General features: G+C 43.3%; 1 protein-coding gene across 4 annotated transcripts in view; it reads right to left on the reverse strand.

Annotated features, from left to right (window-relative positions):
* Positions 1-15: 15 nt before the first annotated feature.
* The window catches only part of SLC9A7 (solute carrier family 9 member A7), a 143,003-nt gene continuing 115,447 nt past the window's right edge, over positions 16-27,571 (reverse strand). For 3 of the 4 annotated variants that reach the window (XM_036839638.1, XM_036839637.1, XM_036839634.1), the window contains 4 exons: positions 26,727-26,790; positions 17,481-17,563; positions 9,973-10,078; positions 3,685-6,228 (listed from right to left, as the gene is read on the reverse strand). In XM_036839638.1, coding sequence (XP_036695533.1) covers positions 5,977-6,228; positions 9,973-10,078; positions 17,481-17,563; positions 26,727-26,790 — 505 coding nt within the window. In that variant the 3' untranslated portion in view covers positions 3,685-5,976. Of the gene's footprint in view, positions 500-3,684; positions 6,229-9,972; positions 10,079-17,480; positions 17,564-26,726; positions 26,791-27,571 lie in introns of those variants that run through there. The other variant, XM_036839635.1, reaches the window with a different exon arrangement.

Consider the following 27,571-nt stretch of genomic DNA (forward strand, 5'->3'; position numbering starts at 1 on the left):
GAACATAAAGACTATGAAGGAAACTATAGCGAGCTCAAGAATCTTAGCAACTAGCCAACACTCAAAGCCTGTTAAAGATGATTGCAGGCCGGGAGAAGTCACAGGCAGAGACCAGGTTTAAAGTGTTTCTTTTAATCCTAAGGCACATTTTTAACATCTAAAAAAAATCTGTTGCTGTGATTTTTAGATCTCATTTTAAAACTAAAAATTTTCAAGCATCTAAATTAGGGGTCAGCAAAAAACTTTTCTGTAAAGACCCTGATAGTAAATAGCTCAGGCTTTATGAGCAGTTAGTTGTTCACTGCTGTTACAATTCCTCAGCTCTGCGTGAAAGCAGTCACAGACAGTATGCAAATGAGTGAGTGGAGTGTGTGCCAATAAAACTTTATTTACAAAAACAAGCAGTAGGCTGGATTTGGTCCAGGGGCTGCCGTAATTTGTCAATCTCTGTTCTAAATGAAGTTGGAGAGGAACAGCTTCCACCCAGAACAGAACCTCTCTGTGAGGGAAAGAAACAGACTAAGAACAGGATCATACTGCATTCTTCTACTAACGGACAATACTTTTAAAAATACAAAACAAGATGAGCTCACCCAGTTAATCTTTTTATTTTGAGTTTTGTTAAAAAAAAAAAGCTTTGAGAAAAATGTGTTAAATATCAGTAAAGAGCAGGAAAACATGTAGCTAGCTTTATAATATCAATCTAAACATATACACAAAGGCAAACATTAAGTAAAATGCTAGGGAAAGGGAGCACTTTGGGGGCCTAACTCCAGTTTTTCTTATTGCACATAAAGGTTGCTGATAACTCCAAGTCTTCACTTTTTCACAGTTAGACATACTTTAATATTATTTTATATAACATGTTTATATAACATCCTATGTTAATTTTATAAAGCCACCAGTTTGCTACTGTTGAATGGAAGTAAAAGACAAAAATTTCCCCAATTACAGTATGTAAGCTCTCTATAAAAAAAATTCCCCAGAAGGTCACATCAGCCCATATTAAATTCATCCTATTCTATTTAAAAAACTGCTTTTCAGCTATTAAATGAATCTTGGTGGCCTTCACATTTAATCATTTTAATGGACATAGTAAAACTTCCTAAGTAAGAAGTACCAGATGTATTTTATGTAAAAAATAAAAAACCTAGGAGGTGACCCTACCATGAAGTCATACTTCGAATGAGTGATTTCAGTGACAAATTCCAAATCCAGACTTAACACCCACACGACTGAAAATCATCCCACTGCTTCTCCAAAGCCCACAGCTGGAATAGTCACAACTAAAGTCAACCCCCAAATGTCCATGCAGCTAGATACTCACCCAGTAACACTGGGATCTTAACTTTTTTGAAGTGCTTTAGACAGCAGATGTAGTTCTTCATGCTGTTTCCAAGTCCTTTTCCACCTGAGTTCCCCCAACACATACAGGCCCAGATAATTTTCCACTGGCCAGGAGTTGAGCTGACCATGGCATGTGGCAGTTCTATGAACCCATTTGAAAAGGTGGCCATCAGGATGAGAAGGTAACCTCTCCCTCCCTCTCCCGAGCACTCTCATGTCTGCTACACACCTTTACAAAGGGCAGCAGAAGAGGCAGCCCTTCCTTCTCATCTTTTCCCAGGCTCATGTAGCAGAAAACTGGCTGCCTGTGTGCGCCATGTGGGCCATGGTTAGACTATACCCTGCTTACAAAAATAAAACTGACATCAAAAACTTTGGTTTTGCTCTTTACAATTTCTGCTAGCACTGGTTGACAAGATGGGTTTGTTAATTTATAGAAACTCTGCTTATGAAACTTGGAACTGGAAAAAAAATGGTTTCTTTCTAGGTCTCGTTTTGAAAGGATTGTCAAAGAGCCTACTTGCTTTTCCTCGTTAGACACTAGCATTGGTTTCCAGAATATTTCTCTGTAGATTGTTCTTATTAGGTTTTAGAAAGAGGGAAGGTCTTTTGAGGTATCCACATGGTGAAAGCAGCATTCAGGTGGGTCGTTTCTAAACTCTAACTCTTGGCCACTAGATGCCCTCAATTTACTGTATCAGAACGCAGCAATTGACACTGGTGAGCCAGATTCTCACTTAAAAAAAACAACAGAAGGGATCAGAGTTCAATAATACCAGTCTACTGTATTTGACAGACTAGCTCCTACACTAATTCACCTACAGAAGCAACATCAAAAAGCAGGCACCAAACCTGTCAAGTGTCCCATTTCTGAAGTGGAATAAGGAGTCATATACTTACTGAATCAGAAAGCTGACTTTCCAGATGCTCTCAGTCCAAATTGCATTTTACAGCAGATGGGAAAATCAGCTTTCTGATCTACCTCTTAGAACTCGCAATGGGTACCAAGGTAGGTTTCCAAGCGGATGATTTTCCCCTTTGATGAGTTGCTTGTTTGCCCTGCCAGCAACCTCTCCTGAGCGCATCAGCGGTGTTTCTACATTTAGCAATCATTTTGTTCACATTAAATAGCTGACATGATAACGTTAACTTCCACTCTGGACATAGAAAGGGAGAGCTATAATGGGGGGTGGGGGTGTGTGCGTGAAACAGACTTCTGTTTTGGAAAGAACCATTACTTCTTTGCCCGAGACTGAAATGTTCACGGATAGCTGAGATAACATTTTTTCAGGTTTTCTAAAGAGATTTAGAACCATGAAGGACATTTTCAGGTCTAGAGAACACGGCCTAAAGAGCTCCTTGCTGTTTGCTTGATGAAACATTTGATGTCGCAGTGTGATTTTGGGCTGCAGGGCATCAATGCTTCATCTGGTCACTCTGACTCCTGATGGTCAGAGGCCATTTAATCACATATGCCCTTCCTATACCTGTTTCCTAGGAAGAAATACAAAATTTCTTTAAATTCCAAATTTCCTTCTTTAGTTCAGTTCTCCTTGTAGTCCCCAAAAAGAGTATGAAAAGGAATTGCAGGCGCTTTTGTCTTTCCTGTGTCGGTGCTATACAAAAGTTTGCATCTCCTTAATTACCTGCTACCGGCACCACCGCCACGTGACAGCAAAGTGATCACAACTTTCCACTTAATATGGGGCCTCTGCTCAGGCAATAAATGGGCCCATCCTTATCCTGAGGAGTCCAGCGTGGATGCAGGCATGGGGACAAGCAAAGTGTGAAGAGAAAGAAAGTTCACTTGACTGCAATGGGGACTATTAATATAATCTCAGGTTAAACTGCAAAGATACCATCTCAGAAAGCTTCACATTTGATTAGTCTGCAGCTCAGTTAAGACAAAACCCCTTTTTTCCCACAGATGGGGGCAAAGATGACAGGTTTTTAATCCCCCCCGCCAAACATACACTCAAGTCGCCCATCTCTCCTTCTCACGCTCTAAGGTTTTCAAAAGTGACATTTTAGGTTGTACTTTAAGAGGTACATTCTTGACTTCTGCAAAGATTAGCATGAAACTCACAGCTGCCCGGTCTGATCAACTGATCAACAACTGTTTGTTCCACATGACTAACAACTAAAATAAAATGTTCTTTGCTAGGCCATTCTTTAAGGTTCCAAATAGGGTCCACTGCCAGTTCTAGACTAGAGGCTCTCAACCCTAGCTGTGCATTAGAATCCTTGAGGCTCCAGAACAAAGCATGGCAGCCAGGGCCCACCCCAAACCTACTGTATCTGAATCTCTGAGGGTAGGGCCCTGGCATCAATATTTTTAAAAACTGGCCAGGTAATCCTAATGTGCAGCCAGGGTTGAGAACCTGTGCTCTAGAGCATTCGACTACTGAACTGTCATCCCCGCAACCCAGAACAAACATGTTTATAAGATGACTTGGGATTACTCTCTCAGGGGAACTTTCTTTAGCTGGATGCACCATTACTTAGCAGTTTCGATCTGATTTCTGCCAGACTGGCAACAGATACTCAGCCTTGAGTGAGGTGGTTTCAGGCCTTCGTGGCACCCTGCTTTTTTGCCACTCAGCACAGGCATGATGCTTCTGAGAGGTGGAAGCATGTTGATGAGCGGACTCACTTCCCATGACCCCTGGTAAGGTCAGGATTCATCTCCACATCTTGCAAACAAAAATTAGGACCACAGGTCAGTGACTTACTCTGATCCACTGAATAAAAAATCCAACCACATAACTACAAACCTAGCTCACTTTTGGTCTTAGCAAATCTCCATTTACTTATATTTAAGTAGGTTAGAATAAAATGTTTGCAGTGAAGAGGACAAAGCCCATGGATGACCATAAAATCAAAATGGACTTTAGTGTAGATACGAAGGAAAGAGGGGAATAAAAATGATTCAATTATATTATATTGAACCATATGAAATTGCCATATCTATTTTTTTTAAATGGTTGAATGTCAGCAATTTCATATGGCTCAACCTAATAATAAAATTTTCCTGGTTTGCACAAATTATCAATTCAAAAACAAAGTATCAAGTAATGTCTTATTTAAAGATTAACCATTAAAAATGCGAGTCAAGAAGATTCAATGACTGACTTCATTACGGGTGTCCTAGACTGAACTGGGCCGCTATTTTGTCTGCCATAATAAGAAAAATGGCCACATTTTATGAAAGCATTTTTTAGAAACTGGGTTTTCAAATATACTAGCACTGAAGCATAGAGACACGGGGAGAATCTCAAACTTGGTTTCCAAGAGTTCTCTCAGTATTTCACCTACTGCAGGTGCGGGCAGGTGGAGCGGCTCATCCACAAAGAAACCAAACTAAAAACCTAAATTTGAAACCACACTTACACATGAAGCTGGTGCAAGGCTCCCCAGATACCAAGAAAATGGCCCTTCTCTACATGGCATTCAATGTCAAGACATCTGGATTCCTAATCTGTCTATAGTAGACAAAACCTTCCATCAAGTTGAATAATGCTGAACTTTTCATTGACTTGCCTCTGATTCCCCATGTGGCCACTGAAATCTCAAGTATTTATTAGCTCAAAGTTTGGAATTCTACTCAGTCATTAGAATACTATCTTGTACTTTCTTTGAGTTAGTTTTGTTTGCAGTGAGATTTCTTCCCTCTGAATACTAGCCTGTTCCCTCTTAGGCTTCTTACTGCCTTCTCTTCCCTAGACAAAATTGCACCCCACAAACTGTGGTGTTATTTCTAAACCCACAATAGAATCCAGTCCTATTAATCGTTTTCCAGGCAGTCAGCTCATATGGGAGCCTTCAAGAACTGACTGATTTTTGCAGTGATATCACCATCAGTTTCTAAACAGTTTCTCCTGTCCTCAGATTAATTAAAAACAACAGTATAACACTATTTTGCCTTTGGTTTCAAACATTTCAGTAACTTCTTTATGGAGATTTCCAGAGAAGGAATTGGAATTCGTTCCCCCATGTTGAAATGTTCATGGACAGATTTTCCAATCTTCAGTCTAGAGGAAACACAGGTAGCCAAAAAGGGCAGGAATTCCTGATGGGAGGGTGCAGTCACGCAGCCTAGCTGCTGGAGCCTCCACTCAAATTGCTTTTTCATGTTTTCTGTCCCGTTTAACACCAGCCTGTCACAATCCTTGGAGGTCCAATCTCAATTGCCTTCCTTCACGGTCTTTTTCTAGCCTGTTCTCCCCTTGCTATTCCTACAACCAGCTAGACCTGCATCGCTGTGTCTGGATATGAAGCCTCTCCTGGGAAGAACCCCCAGGAGTTCGTCAACCTGCCACACCTTGTTCAGATCTGCAGGTGAATGAATGAAGAGAGCATTAAAGCATGCTATTAGTTTGTTTGTTTGTTTAACTCTGAACAGCGCACTACTATGTGAAAAAAGTGGGAATAGGTCTGCATCTGTCTTGATTTAGAGACACTTCAGCCCCACCAGCTGCGCCTTGGGTTAAATTTTAAATGTGAAGATATCTTCAGACCCCAATAAAATAGAAGTGTTAGTTCCATTCAGTCAAGGCCCCACCTCAAGCTCGCAGCCATCCTCACCCCGCCAGTGGGCCTACCCCGTCACTCAGGGCTCGGGGCGGGGAGTCACGCGTTATCCTCCAGGGGAAACACCAGGCGGGTGCCCCGGCTGGAAACCTTCTGGTCTCCCATTCCCAGGTCTCGTTCCAGCACCTCCTCGGAGCTGCCCTTCGTTCTCCGACTGACCTCGACGCTCGTGGGGGCCGTGTGGGAGCCTGAGGAGCCATTCGCAGTCACTGTGCTGTCCCCGTAGGTCAAGGTGAGGTCGCCCTCGGTCAGGATGAAATCAGAGTCTTCCTCTCTCAGCGGCTCTTGGTTCTGAAAAGTGCAACAAACACCACGAACATCAACGACAAATGGAAGACCACTGTTTTCCCGGGCTGAAGCCCACCCACACCTCAGCTCCTCATCTGAAAAGAGGGAGCATAAAACTTGCCTGCCTTGAGCCTCTAGCATGATAACTGGGTGTAAACTGTAGAGTGCTAGTCAATGTAAGGCTGGTGCTGAACCAGCACTTCAAACACCAGAAAGCAGTTCTGATTTTAAATGCCTGACAGCTTGGGGACAAAAAGTGACAAAAGGGAAGAGAGGGAGATCAGCTCCAATTTTCGGCTTCCCAACCCACAAAGGTAGGAAGGAGTAAGGTCCCTGGGCAAACCTACAAATAGGTTTCAGATCCTCTCTTCTTTGGGAAGGTCTTCCGGGGGTGGGGGTGGACCCCTGCTCTGTACAGACCACCCTAAACCCACCTGGTTTACAGCTGAGCTACTCTTTGTCCTAGTCAGCAATTCAGGGAAGAGGATAAGCCATAATTCGGGTTTCCTTCCTGTCCCCACAGAAACACCCTGATGGGAAGGAAGCCCTCAGGTGGATGAAGCGAGGGACAGAGAGGGAGGGGACGTTTTCTCGAGCATCTATTATACGCCTGCCAGGAACGTCACAGAAGCTCTCATTTGATCCTCACCCCTTCCCTATGAAGGGCACAAACACTCAGGTCACAGAGAAGAAAACCTGAGAGAACCCATGGAATTTGCCCGTGGCTGTCCAGCTGCTTGGAAGCAGAGTTAGGATTTATGCTGTCCCTAGGCTGGTTCTACCCACATAAAAGATGTGAAAAATCACCCCGTCGGGAAGAGGACTGGTGGGGCATCTCATGCTAGGCAGCGGTGGTAGCAGAACAGACAAGGCTGAGCAAAGCAGGCTACGTGGCAGCCACTTGAAACTACGAGACTATGGGGAGAGTGTCACGAAGCAGCGTGAGGTCAGGCACAACCTTTCACCCTCCGATGGTTTAACAAGCAAAGCAAGGGGCGGTACACTCCCCGCGCCCCCGCTGCATGGCCGTCAAACACGGGGAACTTCTTCCTTGAAAGGCAAACATATGCTTCCAAGCCGCTCCGCGTAAACGGTTCTTTCTCTCCTATTTCCCATCTACCTTCAAAGTGCATTTGCGGTCCTTCGGCCTCTACATGACAGGGTCTCCTTGGTGTGCGATGCTGAGCCTGCCTCCCTGACAGCCACGTGGCCCCCACTCGGTCTTGCTGCCCGAGGCTGGGGTAGATTCTCCCGTGTCCGGGCCGGGGATCCCCAGCTACGTGAGAAACCACCGAACAGCAGTGATCTCCTCCTCTTCCTGGCGGCCTTCCTTGCGCTGCTGACCTCTTAGGAGGTGCTAGATGAACGCCTGTTAAATGCACCGACCCAGGGAGGACCCGTGGGTTCTGCCTACCTTGCCTCTCCTATCCTGGCCCATCTCTGGGCACGTAAGGGTGACAAGCACATGCTTGTTTTCTGCATTGTTTCTCAGTGACGTCGGCTTCTCCACTCTCCACAGTGTGACTCCACTTAACCAGGGCTCCGGCTTTTTTAACAGGCAAGCACGCAAGTCCTCTTGATTGCTGCCTCCAACCCTCACCGGAATGAGGCAGGGAGCAAATGTACAGTTCAGTAAACATCCTCGACTCGGGCAGAGCATAATTCTAAAGCTCACTCCAAACTCCCCAATTTCCTCCTCCCCAGTAGTAGTTCTGAAAGTCCTGAAACTCCATCTGCTCCATGATATTTTTCTTAACAACAGATGACATCATGTTCCCTGTTTTAGCACGTTCCATTTCTCCCGTTCATACATGTGCTAAGTAATGTTTTTGTTCATCTCTGTCAAAATCTCTCTCCCAGGGCTCCTTAGCTCCCAATGTTCAGGAGAAGACTCTCCTGGCACGTATTTTGCTGTTTCGAGGTTTGGAGCCACACGGGGACAGAGAGGAATACAGAACAACTGCATGTGGAGCCAAGCCCCTCCCTCCCCAGCAGCACAGAGGAACCCCCAGATGGAAGTTCCGGCGTGGCCCACTCTGACCCCTCGCAGTGGGAAGCAGGGCCAAAATTCACTGACAGGAGAAAACAAGACTGGATATTGTCCCATTCCATGATGAAACTCACAAGCCCAGACAAACAGTACCCCAGGAAAGGTCACTCAGAAACAAGGACGTAGTAAAACCCAGTGGAGAGGGATTTCCAGATGGAAGATTAAGGAATGTTCTATGCTGACAACAAAACTATCCCACACCCTCGAATTCCAGATGACAGGATTGACAAAAGTTTTGTTCAGCTGAAGGTTTGTGTAATTACATAACTAGCTGTCCAGTGAGGGCTGCTATGGAAATGGAGTGAAATAACCCTGCAAACACCTGCAAGCAAGACTGTCGTGGGAATGTGTGCATTTAAATATCCACAGATCATTTTCATTAAGTGGAAGAACACTGTTTTCTAGGCGGTTTTCAAACCTAAATTTTGTTTAGAGTTAGTGGAAATGACGAATAACGAACATTTTCCATATCTCCCAAAGAATCTTGGTGAAGTATAAAACGCCCTACAGGTGATGAGGGGGCACCCAAAAGTGTGTCAAACAGCCCAGAGAATGGCTCATCTGATGCCCTCACGCGGCACTAGACTCCACATGGAGCCCCTCCATTCTCTCACCTCTGGCTTCCTCAGTTAAACTTCCAAAGACTCTCTGCTCTCACTCTCTCAGCAGCAGGCCTCTCTGTGTCTGGAGGAGGCTGGGACCCCAGTCAGGACCCCAGCCCAAGGCAGTAGCGGCAGAATGGAGGGTGGTTCTTGCCTGTAGCCCAAGTCACCGCATCTTGGGTTGGCTGTGGGGAGTCCACAGCCCAAACATTACCCCAGGAAGCAAACCTTGGGCAGGCTCTGGAAGTGGTGAGGGGAGCACTTTCAATTTAAGTCCCTGGAAGTATATTGAGTTTATGCTGAGTTCAAAGTAGGCCAGACACCCCTAACTGATGTGTGAGGAATAGCTGGTAAGCTTCCGATTAGGTAAGGTTTTTATAAAGTTTTCATAGTGGGTTAGTTACTTTACTATTACAGAGACATGAAAAGTGACCCTTGTAAAACCTAAGTAAGAAGGAAGGCTTTAGAAATTGGTTAAAAGAGACTAGAGCTAGAAGGCAAAGAAACACGTAAGCCCAGTGAAACAAACTCAAACAGTGTAATCAGTTGGAGCTTCTTTAGTGGGAGAAGTGAGGATGCCGAGTCACTACCCTTTGTTTCTGATGATAAAACACATCCAAATGGCCCACACTGTCACTTTACACAGAGGTCCAAACTGAGCAAACTATTCAGCATTCAAAAAAAGACAGATTTATTAAATAAAATGGGATGGGAAATTATAAAACTAACTTTTTAATCTATTGGTCTGTATCCTTCCAACATAAAAGGAAAGGTAATTAGCATTATTACCTAGGCTCATATTCCACTAAAAACTCACCATAAGCATTAAAAATCACTTTACAAAACCGGGAGCAGTTCTAAGGAAATGGTGTTCTTGGCATCTGACCCATTTTTTGTAATTTAAAAACAGTTTATCAGAGGTGGCACGGGAATTCCATTTGTATATGGGGAGGGGCTGGGGAGGCTGGAAGCCTCAACTGTCTTTAAGAGAAGGAGACACTGATGCTGTTCTCTGTCACGGTTGGTGGAAATTCAAAGCAAAGGCCATAGCAGAACTGCAGTGTTACCATGGCAACCCAGCCATGCTGTACTTACGTCATACACCTGGGGACTGGTGAGACATCGAGCGAGCAAGCCACACCAGGCTGGGAGAGTGGTGGTTAATGGGGGGCCACTGTGTGTGAGGATGGGCTTCAAGTAACTTTAAAAAGAGAATTAAGGAAAAGTGCCTGCAAAGAAAACACACACCCAGCAAAATGTGTTTAGAAATCCCAAAGAGTAAATCATCTGGCATTCTACCCCCAAAAAGCCTCTTTTCCCCCATTTTACCAGTACAATACAGAAGTACCTGTAGTCTGCAACAGTCTGAATCCAAGATTAAACTATGCCCCATCAGCCTTAAATGTTAACTGTTAACTTTCAGGTTGGCGGTTCCTCATTTTCAGTTAGAAAGAATATCTGATTAATTAGAACACCCTTCTGCCTTCTTTGTTATGCTGAATGAGAATTTTGGTTTTGATCAGCCTTCCAGCTTTTGACACACAACCAGCTTATGTTTTGGAAACAGGAAATCGTGTAGCTGGAGTGGAGATGTTACAGCCCCTGGGTCCCCTCTCCCCAGAGGTCACATGGTGGAAATGTTCGAGGCGGACAGGACCTGAGAGGACTCAGCAAAAGGCAAAACGGTTTCACGAAGGTCACTCAGACCTCAACCTCCCACCTTCCCATACAGGACTATTCTTCCCTCTAGCCGCTGCCTCTCTCCCAGACTCTCCAACACAGTTCCTCCACCTCGACACTAGTGGCATTGTGGGCCAGATCACCCTTTGTCGTAGGGGGCTGTCCTGCATTGTAGGATGTCTAGCAGCATCTCTGGCCTCTACCCACTAGAGCACCCCCAATCCTTCCCTCAGGTGTGACAACAAATATGTCTCCTGACATGGCCCAGTGTCCCCTGAGAAGCAAACTTGCCCTCAACTGAGCCCCCCGTTCTAACATGAAGGTCAACTGTTCTGTGGAGACCGGCTCAGGGTTTGCCAATCTACAGATATTTGTGCTGCCAAATGTGCAGCCCTGTGTCACATTACGATGGAGCTGGGACCATTTCTGATACCCAGAGCCGAAGCAATGTGGAAAAGGTGGAGACCTACAGGGCCACCTCAAATGCAGGAATGGCCAAGAGACTTTAAAGGCAGGTGAGAAGGAGTCACAGCTGTCTGTACCCAAGCGGATGACTGCTCCGAGCACCATCACTTCCTGTCTTCATTCAGAGCAGCACGAGAGAGAAAAGGCTTCTCTACAGGAGGAGATGGAAGGGTGACCCCTGGGTAAAATTCTGACTGGGAATTACTCATCAAAGGAGGATGTGTGGGCTCTGCTGGGACTCTATAAGCAGAACAAGCCCCCTCTGACTGCTGTCCTCATTCCTAGAAACAGCCCCTACAGGTCTATCAGTTTTCTTGTGTCTTCAGCTCAGAAGCTGACAGCAGCTGCATTTGCAGAATGACTCATACAAAAGAGTTCCGGGGAACCCAGACGCTACCTTTCAGTACCCTGTCTTGGGCAGTTCAAAGACAAGCTCGCTCTTCCCAAATACAGAAGGCCCTCTAACAACTTCTTTAAAAGAGAAAAAATATTTACAGATAGATTTTAAATATTCATATTGTTGGAAGGGCAAAAATGAAATATCAAGCCTCCCTCCCACCCAGTCTTTCTGGTAATTTACCATTACAACTTTATAGAATACAGTTTTTTTCGCCTATTTCCTGATTTATAAACTGTAGTCAGCTTTTAGCTCCCTCTTATGAAGGATGGTAAATTTAATTCACTTACATTCCTGCCTCTTTTCAATTTTTTCCTTTCTAATTTTTATTTATAATTAATTTTATACTGTAGATAAATAACATTTGCATTCTGTAACTAATAAGCAAATATCTGCTTTGTCTATGGATTGAGCCTAATGTTAAAGACCAATCAGCAGCACTTGTAATAATGTAATTTATGAATATTATTCACTGTAACCAAGCAGAGTGGTTGGAATACTATTAAAGGAAATGTAATACAATGTCACTTAAACTTTGTTAGAAGACAACATTTGAGTATCCTGCAAAAAAAAAAGATCTTCTTTTAATTTCTTTTTGATCTTGTTCACTTCTTCTGGGTTATAACAAATCACTGTCCCCTTAGTTGGATTTTGTTTTGTTTAATCCTTATGTTATTTTCCCCCCTTCTTATAGTCTGCATGGTGCTAAACTTTCTGAATTCTTGCATGTCTGAAAGCCACCCTCCTTTTTTTTGCTCATTTTTGATTAACAGTTTGGGTATAGAATTCTAAGCTCAGAAAAAATTTTTTCATCCTAGGACTTTCATTTTGTTGATGGTTTCCTTTGCTTTGCAGAAATTTTTTAGTTTGATGTAAAAAATTTTACACGTGTTTATTTTTGCTCTTGTTGCCTGCGCTTTTGGCGTCAAACACAACAACAACAAGAACAAATCAGTGCCAAGACCAATATCAAGGAGCTTTTCCCCTTTGTTTTCATCTAGGAGTTTTATGGTTTCAGGTCTTACATTTAAGTTTTTAATCCATTTTGAGTTGATTTTTATGAGTGGTATAAGATGAGGTCCAGTTTCATTCTTTTGCATGTGGCTGTCCAGTTTTCCCAACACCATTTATTAAAGAGACTGCCCTTTCCCCATTGTGTTTCCTTGGCATGTTGGTCTTGACTCTATATGCAAGGGTTTATTTCTGGACTTCGTATTCTGTTCCTTTGATCTGTGTGTCTGTTTTTATGCCAATGCCATACTTTTTTGATTACTGTACCTTTGTAATATAATTTGAAATCAGGAAGTGTGATGCCTCCAGCTTTGTTCTTTTTCCTCAAGATGGCTTTAGCTATTTAGGTTCTTTCGTGGTTCCATACAAATTTTAGGATGGTTTTTCTTTTTCTGTGAAAAATACCATCAGAGTTTTGATAGAGATTGTACTGAACCTGTAGGTCGCTTTGGGCAGTGTGGACATTTTAACAATATTAATTCTTCCAATCCATGAACACAGGTATCTTTCCGTTTACTTGTGTCTTCTTCAACTTCTTTTGTCAATGTTCTTTAATTTTCAGCATATAGATCTTCACTCCTTGGTTAAATTTATTCCTAAGTATTTTATTGTTTTTGATGCTACTGTAATGGAATTGTTTTCTTAATTTCTTTTTTGGATAGTTCATTGTTAGTATATAGAAATGCAACTGATTTTTGTATGCTGATATTATCTCCTGTAACTTTAGTGATTTAGTTTAAAAGCTTCAAACAATTTCTTGGTAGAATCTTCAGGGTTTTCTATATGTGAGATCATGTCATCTGCAGAGGCAATTTTACTTCTACCTTTCTGATTTGTATGCCTTTTATTTATTTTTCTTGCCTAACTGCTCTGGTTAGGATTTCCAGTACTGTGTTGAATAGACATGGCAAGAGTGCACACCTTTGCCTTGCTCCAGATCTGACAAGAAAAGCTTTCAGGTTTTCACCACTGAGTATCATGTTAGCTGTGGGTTTGTCATATGTGGCCTTTATTATGTTGAGGTACATTCCATCTATACCTAATTTGTTGAGAGTTTTTATCATAAAAGAATGCTGGATTTTGTCAAATGCTTTTTCTGCATCTATTGAGATGATCACATGATTTTTATTTTGTTAATCTGGTGTTCACATTGATTATGTGGCATCCCCCAGGGATAAATCCCACTTGATTATGATGTCTGATCCTTTTAATGTGCTATAGAATTCAGTTTTTTAGTATTTTGTTGAAGATTTTTACATCTATGTTCACCAGGGATACTGGCCTGTAATTTTCTTTTCTTGTAGTGTCCTTGGTGGGCTTTAACATCAGGGCCATGCTGGCCTCAACAAATGAATTTGGGAGTATTCCCCCATCTTCAATTTTTTGGAAGAGTTTGAGAAGGGTTAATTCTTTCTTTTTTTTTTTTTTTTTGGCTGCACCGCGCGGCTTGTGGGATCTTAGTTCCCCCACCGGGGATTGAACCTGGGCCCTCGGCAGTGAGAGCCCGGAGTCCTAACTACTGGACCTCCAGGGAATTCCCGGATTAATTCTTCTTTAAATGGTTGGTAGAATTCACCAGTGAAGCCATATAGTCCTGGGCTTTTCTTTGCTGTGAGGTTTTTAATTACTGATTCAATGTCCTTACTTGTATTGGTCCGTTCAGATTTTCTATTTCTTCATGATCCAGTCTTGGTAAGTTGCATGTTTCTAGGAATTTATCCATTTCTTTTAGGTTACACGATTTTTGGTGAATAATTGTTCACAGTAGTCTCTTATGAGCCTATATATTTCTGTGGTACTAGTTGTAATGTCTCCTCTTTCATTTCTGATGTTATTTATTTGAGTCTTCTCTTTTTCTTAGTCTAACTAAACGCTTATCAATTTTGTTCATCTTTTCAAAAAACCAACTCTTAGTTTCGTTGATCTTTTCTATTGTTTTCTGAGTCTCTATTTTATTTATTTCTTCTCTGGCCTTTGTTATTTCCTTCCTTCTACTAATTTTGGGCTTTGTTTGTTCTTTTCTTTTTCTAGTTCCTTGAGGAGTAAAGTTAGGTTGTTTGAGATCTTTCTTTTTTCTTAATGTATCACTTAATGTATCACTTATCACTATGAACTTCCCTCTCAAAACTGCTTTTGTTGCATCCCATAAGTTTTCGTGTGTTGTGTTTCCATTTTCATTAGTCTCAAGATAATTTTTAACTTTCTCTTCTGATTTCTCCATTGACCCATTGATTGTTTAGGAGTGTGTTGTTTAATGTCCACATATTTGTGAACTTTCCAGTTTTTCTCCTGTTACTGATTTCTAGTTTCATACTATTGTGGTCAGAAAAGATACTTGGTATGATTTCAATTTTCATAAATTTGCTAAGATTTGTTTTGTGACCCAACATATGATCTATCCTGGAGAATGTTCCATGTGCACTTGAGAAGAATGTATATTCTGTTGTTGGATGGAATGTTCTGTATATGCCTAAATGTCATTTAGTCTAAAATGAAGTTCAAGCCCAATGTTTCCTGATTCATTTACTGTCCAAATGATCTATCACTTTAGCATTTTGTCACTCTCCTGTGAACTCTCTCCAATTTTCTCTACATCCTTTCCAAGCCCAGTGAGTAACATGCATTCTGAATTACAATGCAGACAAAATTCATATGACTTAAAAAAAATCCCTGGGGGTTCTATTTTAGTTAATAGCAAACAAGGTAATTTGAACCATTTTTTTCCACTGAGGTTAACTAGAAAAGCTGGGAAAATAAAACACAACATTTTCTGCTTAATGACATCAGAAAGCTACCATGGCAGTGAAGAGGGCCAGAGTCTGGAAAAGGAAATCCAAGAGGTGAGCCCTGCACACGGTGAGCCACGTTTTCCCTAAAAGCATCTGAGAAGCTAAGCAGAGCATCTGGCAGACTCACAAAAACAGAGTGAATCTGACAAAAACTGGAGTCCAGCATCTTCTGAGGAAGTCCACATAAATACTCTAGGCTCTAGGTTGGAACCCTAGAAGAAAGGGCACACAGAAAACAGACTAACCCTCACAGGAACTGAAGCCCAGATTCATATCACCTTTATTCCTGATTGGATTAAAGTGATCTGGAATTGCTAATTCCCCTAACCTTGCCACTGACCAGATGTAAGGTAAATCATCTCTGAAAGATGAAAGATGATAACCTCATCTAGAGCATCTCAAATTATCTCTATACTTTTTCATTGCTCATGTCTGTCACTTATTTAAAAAAAACAAACAAACACAGATGTACAGAAGGTAAACAATAAAGCTCCTAGAAGATATCATAGGAAATTGGCTTTATGACTTTGGAGTAGACAAAGATTTCTAAAACAGAACACAAACAATAATAGCCAGAACAGATAAGCTCAAGAAATTGGATTGGACCTTTTGTTCATCAAAAGATTCTATCTAAAAGTGAAAAGGCAAGTCACAAGTAGAGAAGATATTTTTTATCACATATAACTAGCAAAATACTCATATCTAGAATACATAGGAACTCTTAAAATCGGTAATAAAAAGGCCAATGACTCAAGAGAAAAATGGGCAAGAGACTTGAACAGGCACTTCACAAAGGAACACACCAAAGGGCCAGTAAATATATGGTAAGGTGCTCAACCTAATTAGTCACTAGGTAAATGCAAATTAAAACCACAAAGGAGTATAATCTATAAAAATATTGAATCACTGTGTTGTACACCTGAAACTAATATAATATGTAAATCAACTATACTTCCATTTTAAAAAACCACAATGAAATACCACTATAAATCCACTAGAAAGGCTAAAATTAACAAGACTGGCAATACCAACCGTCAGTGAGGATGTGGAGCAAATGGAACTCTCATACGCTAGAGGTAAGTATGAAAAGTGGTGCCACCATTTTATAAAACTGTTTGACACCATCTTCTAAAGTTGAACCGTTGCATGTCCTATGACTCAGCAATTTCACTCCTGGGTGTATTCCCAACAAAAATGTATGTAAACATGCACCAAAAGACATGTATAAGAATGTTCATAGCGGTATTTTTCATCGTAGCTCCAAATTAGAAACAATCTACGTGTTCATCAACAGGATGATAAATAAATTATGATATATTCATACAATGAAATACTATGCAGCAATGAAAATAGATGAACTAGAGCTACAACATGGATGAATCACACAAATAATGTCAAGCCAAACAAACCAGATACTAAAATATATACACTCTATAATCACATTTATACAAAGTTCAGAAACAGGTAATATTATTAAGTGTTGCTAGAAGTCAGGAGAGTGATTACGTTTGGGGAGGAGAAAGGGGCAGTAATTGGGTTATGGCATGAGGCGAACTGGTAATTTTGTGTTTCGTGACCTGTTTGGTATTGAGCGTACTTATTTTGCAATAACTCGCTGAGCACTTATGATTTATGTACTTTCCTATACGTATTCTTTATGTCAATAAAAAAATTTTAAACACTTTCAAAGTCTCCAAAGACCATATATAAGCTACCTACCCATTTGACTGCTATGTCAATTTAAGAAACCATGAAAGTGTAACTTTTTGGTTTTTAATTTTTCACCTGGGGCCAAGTGAATCTACTAGAACAGAGTCTGCCTTGCATGTGGTCCAGTTAAGGCCAGGATCAGACTTGGCCAGACTCGGTTCAGCCAATAGGAATCATCCTCTCCACATGGATTAACTGGCCAACGTCCACTTCCCTTCCTGACCACAGCATGGTTCAAGTGGAATTTTAACTAATTCACCTACACAGGCATATTTCCCTTGGACACAAAGCTCTGAAGAGCCACGTGAGTCTACCAGGCTGTGGACTGGCTACCCTAATGATGTGCAAACATTCCTCTTGGCCAGAGAGATGCTCATTATGACTGCCTGTGGTTGAATGATCATTGCATGTGTCCCAAGAGAGGACTGACTACACCTGTAGCAGCAAGCACACATCTTTCCTTGCTCATCAGAAGTCATTCACTGACAACTCAACAAGAGGATTTCATCATTGATGTTTCACAAACACAGGGAATCCTCTTAAAAGGATACTTGTGGTCAAAGCTGTACCACAGCCTGAATAGCCATGCACTCTCCTGCTTTGTCCGGTTTCCTCTGGCAGTGTCTGGACCATCCTAGGAACAAACAAGAAGAAAGATACTTAGTTGCAGAAAAGGGATTGAAATAGGGGGAAAAGCTTCCCTTTTAACCATAACCTTTAGAGATTTTGAGCTCAAACATCCTGTATCCCCCAAATTTCAAAGATTTATTGGGAGGTAATATTTTAAAAGAAATCAAATAAATCCAAAAAGCAGACAAATCAATCCCCAAAGAAACAGGCTTGGTTATGTCTGAGGGTAGACCAACTCAATGTAGTATAAAATTTCTTTTGGCATTTTTACTGTAATTTTCCTCAGAGTGCCTTTTAGCAGGTTAGTTACCCTGAAGTAGTCTAGATCCTAACAGGCCAAAATTGATTTATAGAGAAGATTAAAGAAAGCGTCTGTAAAACCAACTTTCCAGGTCCCCCACAGCTGGCCTGGGGAAATCACGCTTGGTTGAGTTTCCTGACAAACCAGCCAAGGGCTCTTTGTGGTCCTTACCCAGGCACCTGCATTGTGTTCCAGGCAGTTAGGAACTTGCCCTCCCAGCTTTAGGAAGGCGGGGGCGGGGGGTGATGGGCAGGGGAAAGGGAGCCAGAATCAGCATGTCTGTTATTTTCTCTGCCCTCAAGTAGTACGTTCCTTTACTACTCCTGTCATGCCTTTCCAACTCAAACATCCCCATCATTTCATTTTCAAAGTAACTGACACAATCATTCATTTGTGGTTTAGGAAATCTGTTCTGTGCAAGTAGGATAAGCAGCACAATTAATATTAAAAAGTGGACTGATGGCAGCAGTCTGAGGGCCCTGCTGGGGTTTTACATTGCTGGAGGACAAGCTCTGAAAGTACAGGCTGCTTGTGAAGCGCAGCCATTTTTATCAGCCTCCTCTTGAATGTTCTAGGGAGAGGCAGCTCTACACGTAAGGGGCAATCAAGAAGAACCAAATAGAAGTTGAGTCAACGATTACAAGTATGTAGTTCCAAATCTCAGTGGGTGTAAATTCTACCTGTAGTAGAGATGCCAAGAAGGAGTCAGAAGTCTCTGAGAAGGTAAGATACAGACAAGCATAGGGAGGGAAGTTAGCAAGCACTATTTAAATTCCTAATATTTCCAACGGCAAAGATGACTTTTAAAAACAGAGTCCCCCACGGTATTTGAGGAATGTTTAGTGACATATATGCAAATGGCTTAGTTAAATGGGCCCTTCTGTGGATGAGGAAATAAAAAGGAGAGACCCCAGAGACCAACTTTATTTCCCATTTTAATAAATCACGTAGGGAAAAGGGGGCACAGAAACGTCTCTATTTGCAGATAACGATCATTCCTTCGGGTAATTAATTGCCAGCCCAATGACAACTCTAGGGAGATTTCGAAATGCCACACGACTGAGTGGAGAAGTGGTAGATGACTTTTTTGAGAGATGACCGTTTCACGAAAAAAATTAGATGCTTCTTTATAAAGTGATAGGCTCTAAGCTCTTGGTTCTAAGTGTCTGTAGAATCTTACTAAAGAAAAAACTAGCAAGATGATAAACATCTTCTGGAAGGACGCTATAAACCATTGGGCATAAGACAAGTTCCCCAAAGTCACTTTTGTCTGCTCTTCCACTAAAATAACAATAAAAATGGCAAACCCCTAATTCTGTCATCCTAACCTCTGCATTATCAAATCACAGTGCATTCTCATCACCTGCAACACTTAAGTTCTTGCCATCTCACCTTAAGGAAGCTACAGGAGACTGACCTATATAAGCCCCAAGAGGGACAATGAAAATGAGTAAAGCAAGGGAAAGGCTTTTTTTTGAAGGTAAATTAAGAAAAGGTCTTCTCAGGCTACAAAGAGATATGCCTGCAGTCCACAAATAAGATAAAGCGACCTTGGAAATGTAAGATACTAAGAGCCAACCCTGAAAGGTTACAAATTCAGGGCAAATAAAAAGTGCAACTCTGTAACGGGGGTGTTAAATAACTTCTTATTCTAAGAGATGGGGCCAGAAGCATGATTATGTACAGGAAGAACTTGGATAAATCCACATATAGAGGCTTTGGGGAAATCGGGGAGGGTCTGTGGAACAGGACTGATTTTTTTAAGCTGACCCGGAAGACAACCAACAACTGCTTCCTAGCGTGATTTGGGCGGCTACCATTCACAAGCCGGCCAGCCCTTCCTGCGGGCTCCAAGCAGGGGTCGGTGTGGGTGCAGGTGATCCTACGATAGGTGGGCCGCCTGCCTGGGCTGCCCAGAGAAAAAGCGGGGACTTGGCTCTCCCACCACGTCTTCCTCAAAACCTCCATCCCCACCAGGACGGTTCACACCCCCATGTCTTTAGTTCAGGCTGCTTCTAGAATCCAGAACACCCTTGCATACTCTCACCTTCTCCCACCCACAACACCTACCTGGCTGATCCGTATTCATCTTTCAAGGCTGTGCACAAGGTTGGCATCTCTGAGAAATGTTTCAAAGGCAATGGAGTGCTCCAAGAAGCGTAGGTGTAACCATCACAGGCTTTCTCAACAGACTACCTGGGTCCAAGTCCTAGCTCTACTCCTGACTGTGACTTTGCCCTGCTGTGTGACTCTGGGCAAGTTTAAATTGAGACATAATTGACATATAACATTGCATATGTTTAAGGTGTACACCAGTGTTGGTTTGATATGTTTATATATTGCAGTTTGATTACCACCGTAGGTTAGCTAATGCCTCTATCCTGTCACATAATTACCATTTCTATTTTGTGGTGAGCACAATTAAGATCTAGTCTCTTAGCAACTTGATAGTTTATAATATAGTATTGTTGACTACATTCACTATGCTGTATGTTAGCTCTCCAGAACTTGTTTATCTACTAGTTGCAAGTTTGTACCCTTAAACATCTCCCCAAATCTCCCCCTCCCCCATCCCCCAGCCCCTGGTAACCACCATTCTGCTCTCTGTCCTTATGAGTTACACAAGGGATTTTAAAACATTTTCCTGAAATTGTTAGTAGAGAAGCCCCTTCAGGAAAATAAATACCACTAGCTCTGCTTATCACCAATTTTTGAGCATCAAACGATGAATGGCTATTTCTCCTGCATTCATTAAGCACCTACTGTGTGCCAGGTACCATGCTGGGTGCTGGAAACACAAAGAGGAATGAGACCCAGCACCTGCCACTTGAGGAGCATATTTCCAGAGGGGGAGACAGACAGACAGATACATATGGGGTGAAGAAAAAGAAAGCAGGTTAAAGACCTGGGGAGTGGCAAAAGGTCCTATTTTGAAATAATTTTTCTAGAACTAATGAATAATGATTTCTGGGTAGAGTTATATTTCATTCCGTTCTTATTGTTAAGAGATGGATTTTTTATGTTAAGTTCATTACAATAATGAGAACAGCTTATTTTTTTTTCAGAGATAGAGCAGAATACTGCCCCTGCAGCCTGAGGCTGCTAACGTTACATGGCAAAAGGGGCTTTGTGGGTGGACTTAAGGTTTTCCAGGTAGGCCCAGTATAATCACATGGGCCCCTGAGAAGTGGACAAGGGGGGCAAGAGAGTCAGAGAGATGCAGTGGGAGAAGAGGCAGGAGAGATTCCGAGCATGAAGTTTTCATAGTTGGAAGTGGAGGGGGCCAAGAGCCAGGAAACACGGGTGCTTCTAGCACCTGAGCTTGACTCCCAGCCAATGGCCAGCAAGGAAACAGGACCTCAGTCCTCCAAGCACATGGAAGGGAATTCTACCAACAACCTGAAGGAGCCTGGAAGTGGCTTCTCCCCCAGAGCCCAACCCCACTGACACCTTGATTTTGGCCTTAAGAGACCTAAAAGAGAGAAACCAATAGAGCCCACCAGACTTCTGACCTACAGAACTGTAAGACTGTGTTGTTTTAAGCCACTGAGTTTGTGGCAATTTGTTACAGCAACGATATGAAACTATGCAGAGCAAAAGAGTACATAATTGATGCAACCCGATTTGGGTCTTTCTCATGTCCCTGGGATGATGGGGCCAAGATTTCTCAGAAGGGGGTAACACAGGGTTTAAAAACAGGGAATTAAGAGCTCCACACTGCCTCCACCAGGGCTTCTCAAATTGTAAAGTGCACACAACCCTCCTGGGCACCCTGTTAAAGTGAACATTCTGATTCTGTGGGTTCAGGTGGGGCCTGAGAGTCTGCATTTCTAACGAGCTCTCTGGTGATGCCCAGGCTGCTGTCCATGGGGACACTTGGAACAGCAGGGGGAGGTTCACGGTCCCTCTTGGAGAAGCAGACAAGGCCCTCCACCGTCTCGCCTCTGCTACTCTCCACCCTTATCCTTCATCACATTGTCACCAAGCCCTTAAGGACAGAGATTCATCTGTTGTGTTTGCAAATGTATTCCCAGAGCCTGCAAGAATGTCTGAAATATAACAGATGCTCCATAAATACTTGTCAAATGAATGAATAAATTAATGTTAATTTTGAACTTCTAAGACAAAAAAAAAAACAGAATAGCAGAAAGGGAAATCAGGGGCTAAGGGAGGCAATCAGAAAAACAAAAAAGTGTGGTGGGGAAGGCAGTCAGAGAGTAGTAATCTGAGGAAAGGCACTTCAGCAACTGTTTGAAGTTAAAGATTTAAAGGACTGGATGTCAGATTTTAGCCTGCAAGGAAACTGGGGGAGGACCAAGGAACAAACAAATCCAACTTGCCCAGAAAGGTATATGTGAATGCAACTATAAACAGCTGAGTTTCTGCAGTTTTCAGGTACACACACACAGACACACACACACACACACACACCACAAACACAGTGGTTTCCCTTCCCCCACATTCCACTAATATCCTGCTTGTGACCTTGTCCTGCTGAGATGGCAGAGGCGGGATACATTCAGATTCATGTTCCTAGCTACTCCAAAGCGGCCTCATCAATGAGCACGCTTCTGTAAACTTGGGGAAGGAAGTGAATGATGTGTCTGTGTGTCCGGCCAACATAAATCTCAGCTGCATCTGGCATGAAAAATCCCCCCTTGAATGGGTTGGGAGGCCACCCCCAGGCCCAGGCAGCTTGCCTCCAGCTGGGCTTGTTTTTGTTTTGGTTGCAAAGTCACCAAGACCTCTGCAGAAACAAAGCAGCTGAGTTTTTTGTTTTGTTTTGTTCTAATGAGTCAAACTTGCCAGGGACATGAAGCTGAAGTCTATCCACAATATTCTTATGCTTCCCTCACATAGAGCCAAAAGTTCTGGCCAACAGCTCCCTTCCTTCGCCCACATGAGCTAATTTTCTGTGGCTCTGTAGCCATGACTCTGCTTATAACCTTGGGCTTCTAGGAGTGGTGAGGAAAATCGTGCTCCTTATAAATTGTGCTTTCCCATCAAATATCACTTTGTTTGTTTTTAGCAAGATGGGGAACAAACATCTGGACTTCCCCCACCTCTGATTTCAGTTTCATGACAACATTGAGCATGTGACCTGGATCCATTTCAGGGGAAGCTGCAAGGAACCCAGGGTTTCACCCAAAACTGAGAAGCCCATTTAGTTCTCTGTTTTACTGGTTTCTCATGACCACTGAGTGCTCCCAGCCCTGTTGTTAATGGCTTACTGGATCAAGAAGTCAGGCCAGGAGGACTTGGAGAAATGAGGCCCTTTCTGCATGAGGGCATGAGTCATTTTTCAGAAGGTGTCCTGAAGAACTGAACTTGAAGTTCGCCTTTTTTTTCTCCAGTCTGACAGCAATCTTGAAAGACTTTCAAAATGCCAACAGAACTGCCTTTGAGGGCCCTCTGCAAGACTGCGTATAAGGTTTGGAAGGAGGGAGGTTAAAGGGAAGGTGTGACACAGCTCCTGACCAGGGCCAGCCAAAGGGGCGCCACTGGGAGTGCAACGGAAGTGGCTGCCACCCGCCTGGTCAAAATTGGCCCAAAGGGCGGTTTCCAATGTTCACCCTGCCTGAGGCTGGGGGCGCTACCTTAGCTATCACAGCAAAATGGCCGGGGGGGGGCGGTGTTCAGCAACTTGGAACTGTCAAGACGAAATTGCCCCAAACCCTCGATATCCACCTGGCAGTGATCTGTTTTTCTTACAAAATTAACTTGTCTAGCCACAGGTCTATGGAGGATGTGTATCCTACCAGAGCCATTATTTTCCCTTCGGTGAAATGAGGATGTCCATCATGAATTTCACCCAGCTTTCCTCAGATCCCAGTATGGGGGAACCCAAACTGTCAGACTCTAAATTGGCTGCCAGGTGCACAGATCCTGAACCCCTGTTTTCTAAAGTCCTTAATCAAAGCTCGAGTCAAATAGCAACTTTTCAAAAAGAGCTTCTCATTGAAACCACGTTCCCAACTGGCACAATGGCCAATTCTAATATAGTCGCAAAGGTCTTCTGGAGCACCATTAAAGTGGGCACCAAATCTCCAAGTGAAGCTCACTGAAAGCTCTTCCCAAAATGCCCAGAACTTTCAGAGGTCATGGCTTTGTGTCCCTTAAGGGGCATCAACCCAAGAATGGCTCATCAGGCTGTGACCACCCTCACAGAAAGCTGTGGTGGCACCCCTGGGCCCCACACGGCACCACATTTTGCGAGATGTGTTCAATCTGATTTGGTAGCTGGAGTCATTTAGAAGATCCTAGGGGCAGAAGACCTAAATAGACATTTCTCCAAAGAAGATATACAGATTGCCAACAGACACATGAAAGAATGCTCAACATCATTAATCACTAGAGAAATGCAAATCAAAACTACAATGAGATATCATCCCACACCGGTCAGAATGGCCATCATCAAAAAATCTAGAAACAATAAATGCTGGAGAGGGTGTGGAGAAAAGGGAACCCTCTTGCACTGTTGGTGGGAATGTAAATTGATACCACCACTATGGAGAACAGTATGGAGGTTCCTTAAAAAACTAAAAATAGAACTACCATATGACCCAGCAATCCCACTACTTGGCATATACCCTGAGAAAACCATAATTCACAAAGAGCCATGTACCAAAATGTTCATGGCAGCACTATATACAATAGCCAGGACATGGAAACAACCTAAGTGTCCATCGACAGATGAATGGATAAAGAAGATATGGCACATATATACAATGGAATATTACTCAGCCATAAAAAGAAACGAAATGGAGGTATTTGTAGTGAGGTGGATGGAGTTAGAGTCTGTCATACAGAGTGAAGTTAAGTCAGAAAGAGAAAAACAAATACAGTATGCTAACACATATATATGGAATCTAAGGGGAAAAAAAAAGGTAATGAAGAACCTAGTGGCAAGACGAGAATAAAGACACAGACCTACTAGAGAATGGACTTGAGGATATAGGGAGGGGGTAGGGTAAGATGTGACAAATTGATAGAGTGGCATGGACATATATACACTACCAAACATAAAATAGATAGCTAGTGGGAAGCAGCCGCATAGCACAGGGAGATCAGCTCGGTGCTTTGTGACCACCTAGAGGGGTGGGATAGGGAGGGTGGGAGGGAGGGAGATGCAAGAGGGAAGAGACATGGGGACATATGTATATGTATAACTGATTCACTTTGTTATAAAGGAGAAACTGACACACCATTGTAAAGCAGTTATACTCCAATAAAGATGTTTAAAAAAAAAAAAAAGATCCTAGGGAATCTAAGACATGCAGACTGGATTTGGGATTAAGTGCAATGATGAGTGTGATGCAAAGCTGACTGAAAGAAAAAGAAACACTCGACATGGCTTTGTGGACAACACATGCACGCGGTCAGTGAAGCTTCCCATGCCCTGTGCTGCTCTCGCTCCCCCATCTTCCCATCAAATACCTATCAGGCCCCCCATGGACCAGGCACTGTGCTCAGCACTGGGTATTCTATGCTGGACAAAATAGTTCTTCACTCCCAAGGCCAAGTAATAACATTTTGGAAACAAATCTCTGCTCCTATCGTGACTTTCCCTTCCCCCACCTCGCCTGCCCAGGAAATGCTGGCCTGGGGAAGGAGCAAAACCTGGAGGCAGAATGAGCCCACCAGCCCCACAACAGGGCTGATACAGCAGCTTTAGAACATGGCTGCCGCTTCGCTTATGCTCCTCCCATCCAGAGGTGATGGTCTCTATCTCCTCCCGCTGAATCTGGGCTGGCCCTAGCAACTTGTTGTAACCAAGAGAAAGTCACGGAAGTGATGCTGTGTGACTCCCAAGGTTAGGCCAGAAAGGGCCACATAGTCTCCACCCTGCTTGCTGGGACACGGGCTTCTGGAAGCCTGAGCCATCACATAAGAACCCTGAGGCCATGGAGAAGCCATCACAGGCATTCTAGTCACCAGTCCTAGTCTGAGTCCTCCCAGCCCAGGCGCCAGACATATGAGCGAACGAGCCTCTGGATGATTCCAGCTCCCAGCTGTTGAGTTACCCCCAGGTTTCTTCATGGAGCAAAGGCAAGCTGTCCCGACTATGCCCTTTCCAAACCTAGAGAATGCATGTGGATACGAAATTGTTGTTCCCTTTCCTTCCTATGTTTGGGGCAGTGCATTATGCTGCAAGAGTGACCAGAGCAGATGGCAAAACCAAGGACCAGCACGCGCCTCTTCCCCCACCACCCCCACCCCCGCCCCACCCCGGTCTCCATCAGGATTCTCTGTGGCAGCAGGAACTCTTCCCTGCTGTCACACGAGATGCGGCCATAGCGCTCTTGCCCTCACCTGCTTCTACAGCTTCCACTCCAGGCTGTCACTGCCACCACGATCCTGCCCAAACCTTAACCGTTAGCCTTGCTGTGACCTTCATCGCCCACGGGGCTGAGGGCTGCTGCTCTGCTACTGCCGCGCCGTCAGCCGGCGTCCCTCCTCTCTTGCTCAGATTCCCTGGGCTGGAGAGTTGATCACATCCCTCTCCTTCCCAGAACCAGTTACCGTGAGCCAATCACCAATGTATCCATATATCCATTCTTGGAAGGTAGGGGGTCAGCTTAAACACACTTTTGGGCCCCTTAATATGTTGTTTAAGAACAGGGACTTTGGAGTCAAATCCTGCCTCCATCATTTTCTAATTCTCTGACCTTAGATGACTCACTTCAACTCTCAAACTTCAGCTTCTAATCTGTAAACTGGGGATAACAGTTCCTACTTCATAAGGTTGTTGTCAAGACCACAATGAGGGAATCCACATAAACTGCTTGGCGTGTAGTAAATGTTCAATAAATTTTAGCTATTTTTAATAACACCTCCCGGGGAAGAAGCATCTCTTGTGACTTACCCCTTGTAAGACTTGGAAGCTGTCATTGTTGGGTGGTGGGTCTTGATCTGGATCAACACCAACTCTATAAGTCATCAGAGAGAAAGACAAGGAGAAAAACAGAGATTATTAGCTTGGACCATAGTGGTCAGGCTGGCTGAAAGTAGCCAAGAGGCTGACCATCTTGCCGAGGTGGAAGGAGTGGTTAGCTAAAAGAAGGGGAAGGCTGTCATGCAAAAGTCGTGCGAAAGAGGTCATACACCACATCAGATCCCAGGGGTAGGCCGGGCAATCAACCTGTGTGCTGACACCTTAAGCAAGACCTCTGGGGAACGGCAACAGCGGGCAAACTGTCCGCCTGCCTTCCTGCACCAGATGGTCCCAGGTAGCAAAAGGTGGGTCCTGCCGCCCCAGGCCTCTTCCTCTCTGCTGCTTCCTTACTCCCCTCTGACCTGCTTTTATTTCCTAACCTTTTGTTATGGAATTTTTCATATATCCAGGTAAGTTTTGAAAGAATTTATAGTGAACACCTGTATACCCCTCACCTAGATTCTACCATTAACATTTTGCTGTATTTTCTTTATTACATACCTAGCCCTCTCTCTATCATCCACCTTATTTTTTGGATGAATTCAAATAAAGTCGAAGACATCTGTACACTTCCCCTAAATATTTCAGCATGCATATCATTAACTTTCTATCCTGGTGGCCCCGCATCCTCCTGCAGCACAGATGACCTGAGAACTCACACATTTGAGATCAGCAACTGAAGACACAAAGAAAAAGCAAGGTGGCACAATCCACTTATAACGAATTCCATGAAAGCACTAGGGTAAGCTGACTTGGCTTAGCAACATACCAACTGT

The sequence above is a fragment of the Balaenoptera musculus genome, chromosome X, assembly GCF_009873245.2.
Source record: "Balaenoptera musculus isolate JJ_BM4_2016_0621 chromosome X, mBalMus1.pri.v3, whole genome shotgun sequence".
NCBI lineage: Eukaryota > Metazoa > Chordata > Mammalia > Artiodactyla > Balaenopteridae > Balaenoptera > Balaenoptera musculus.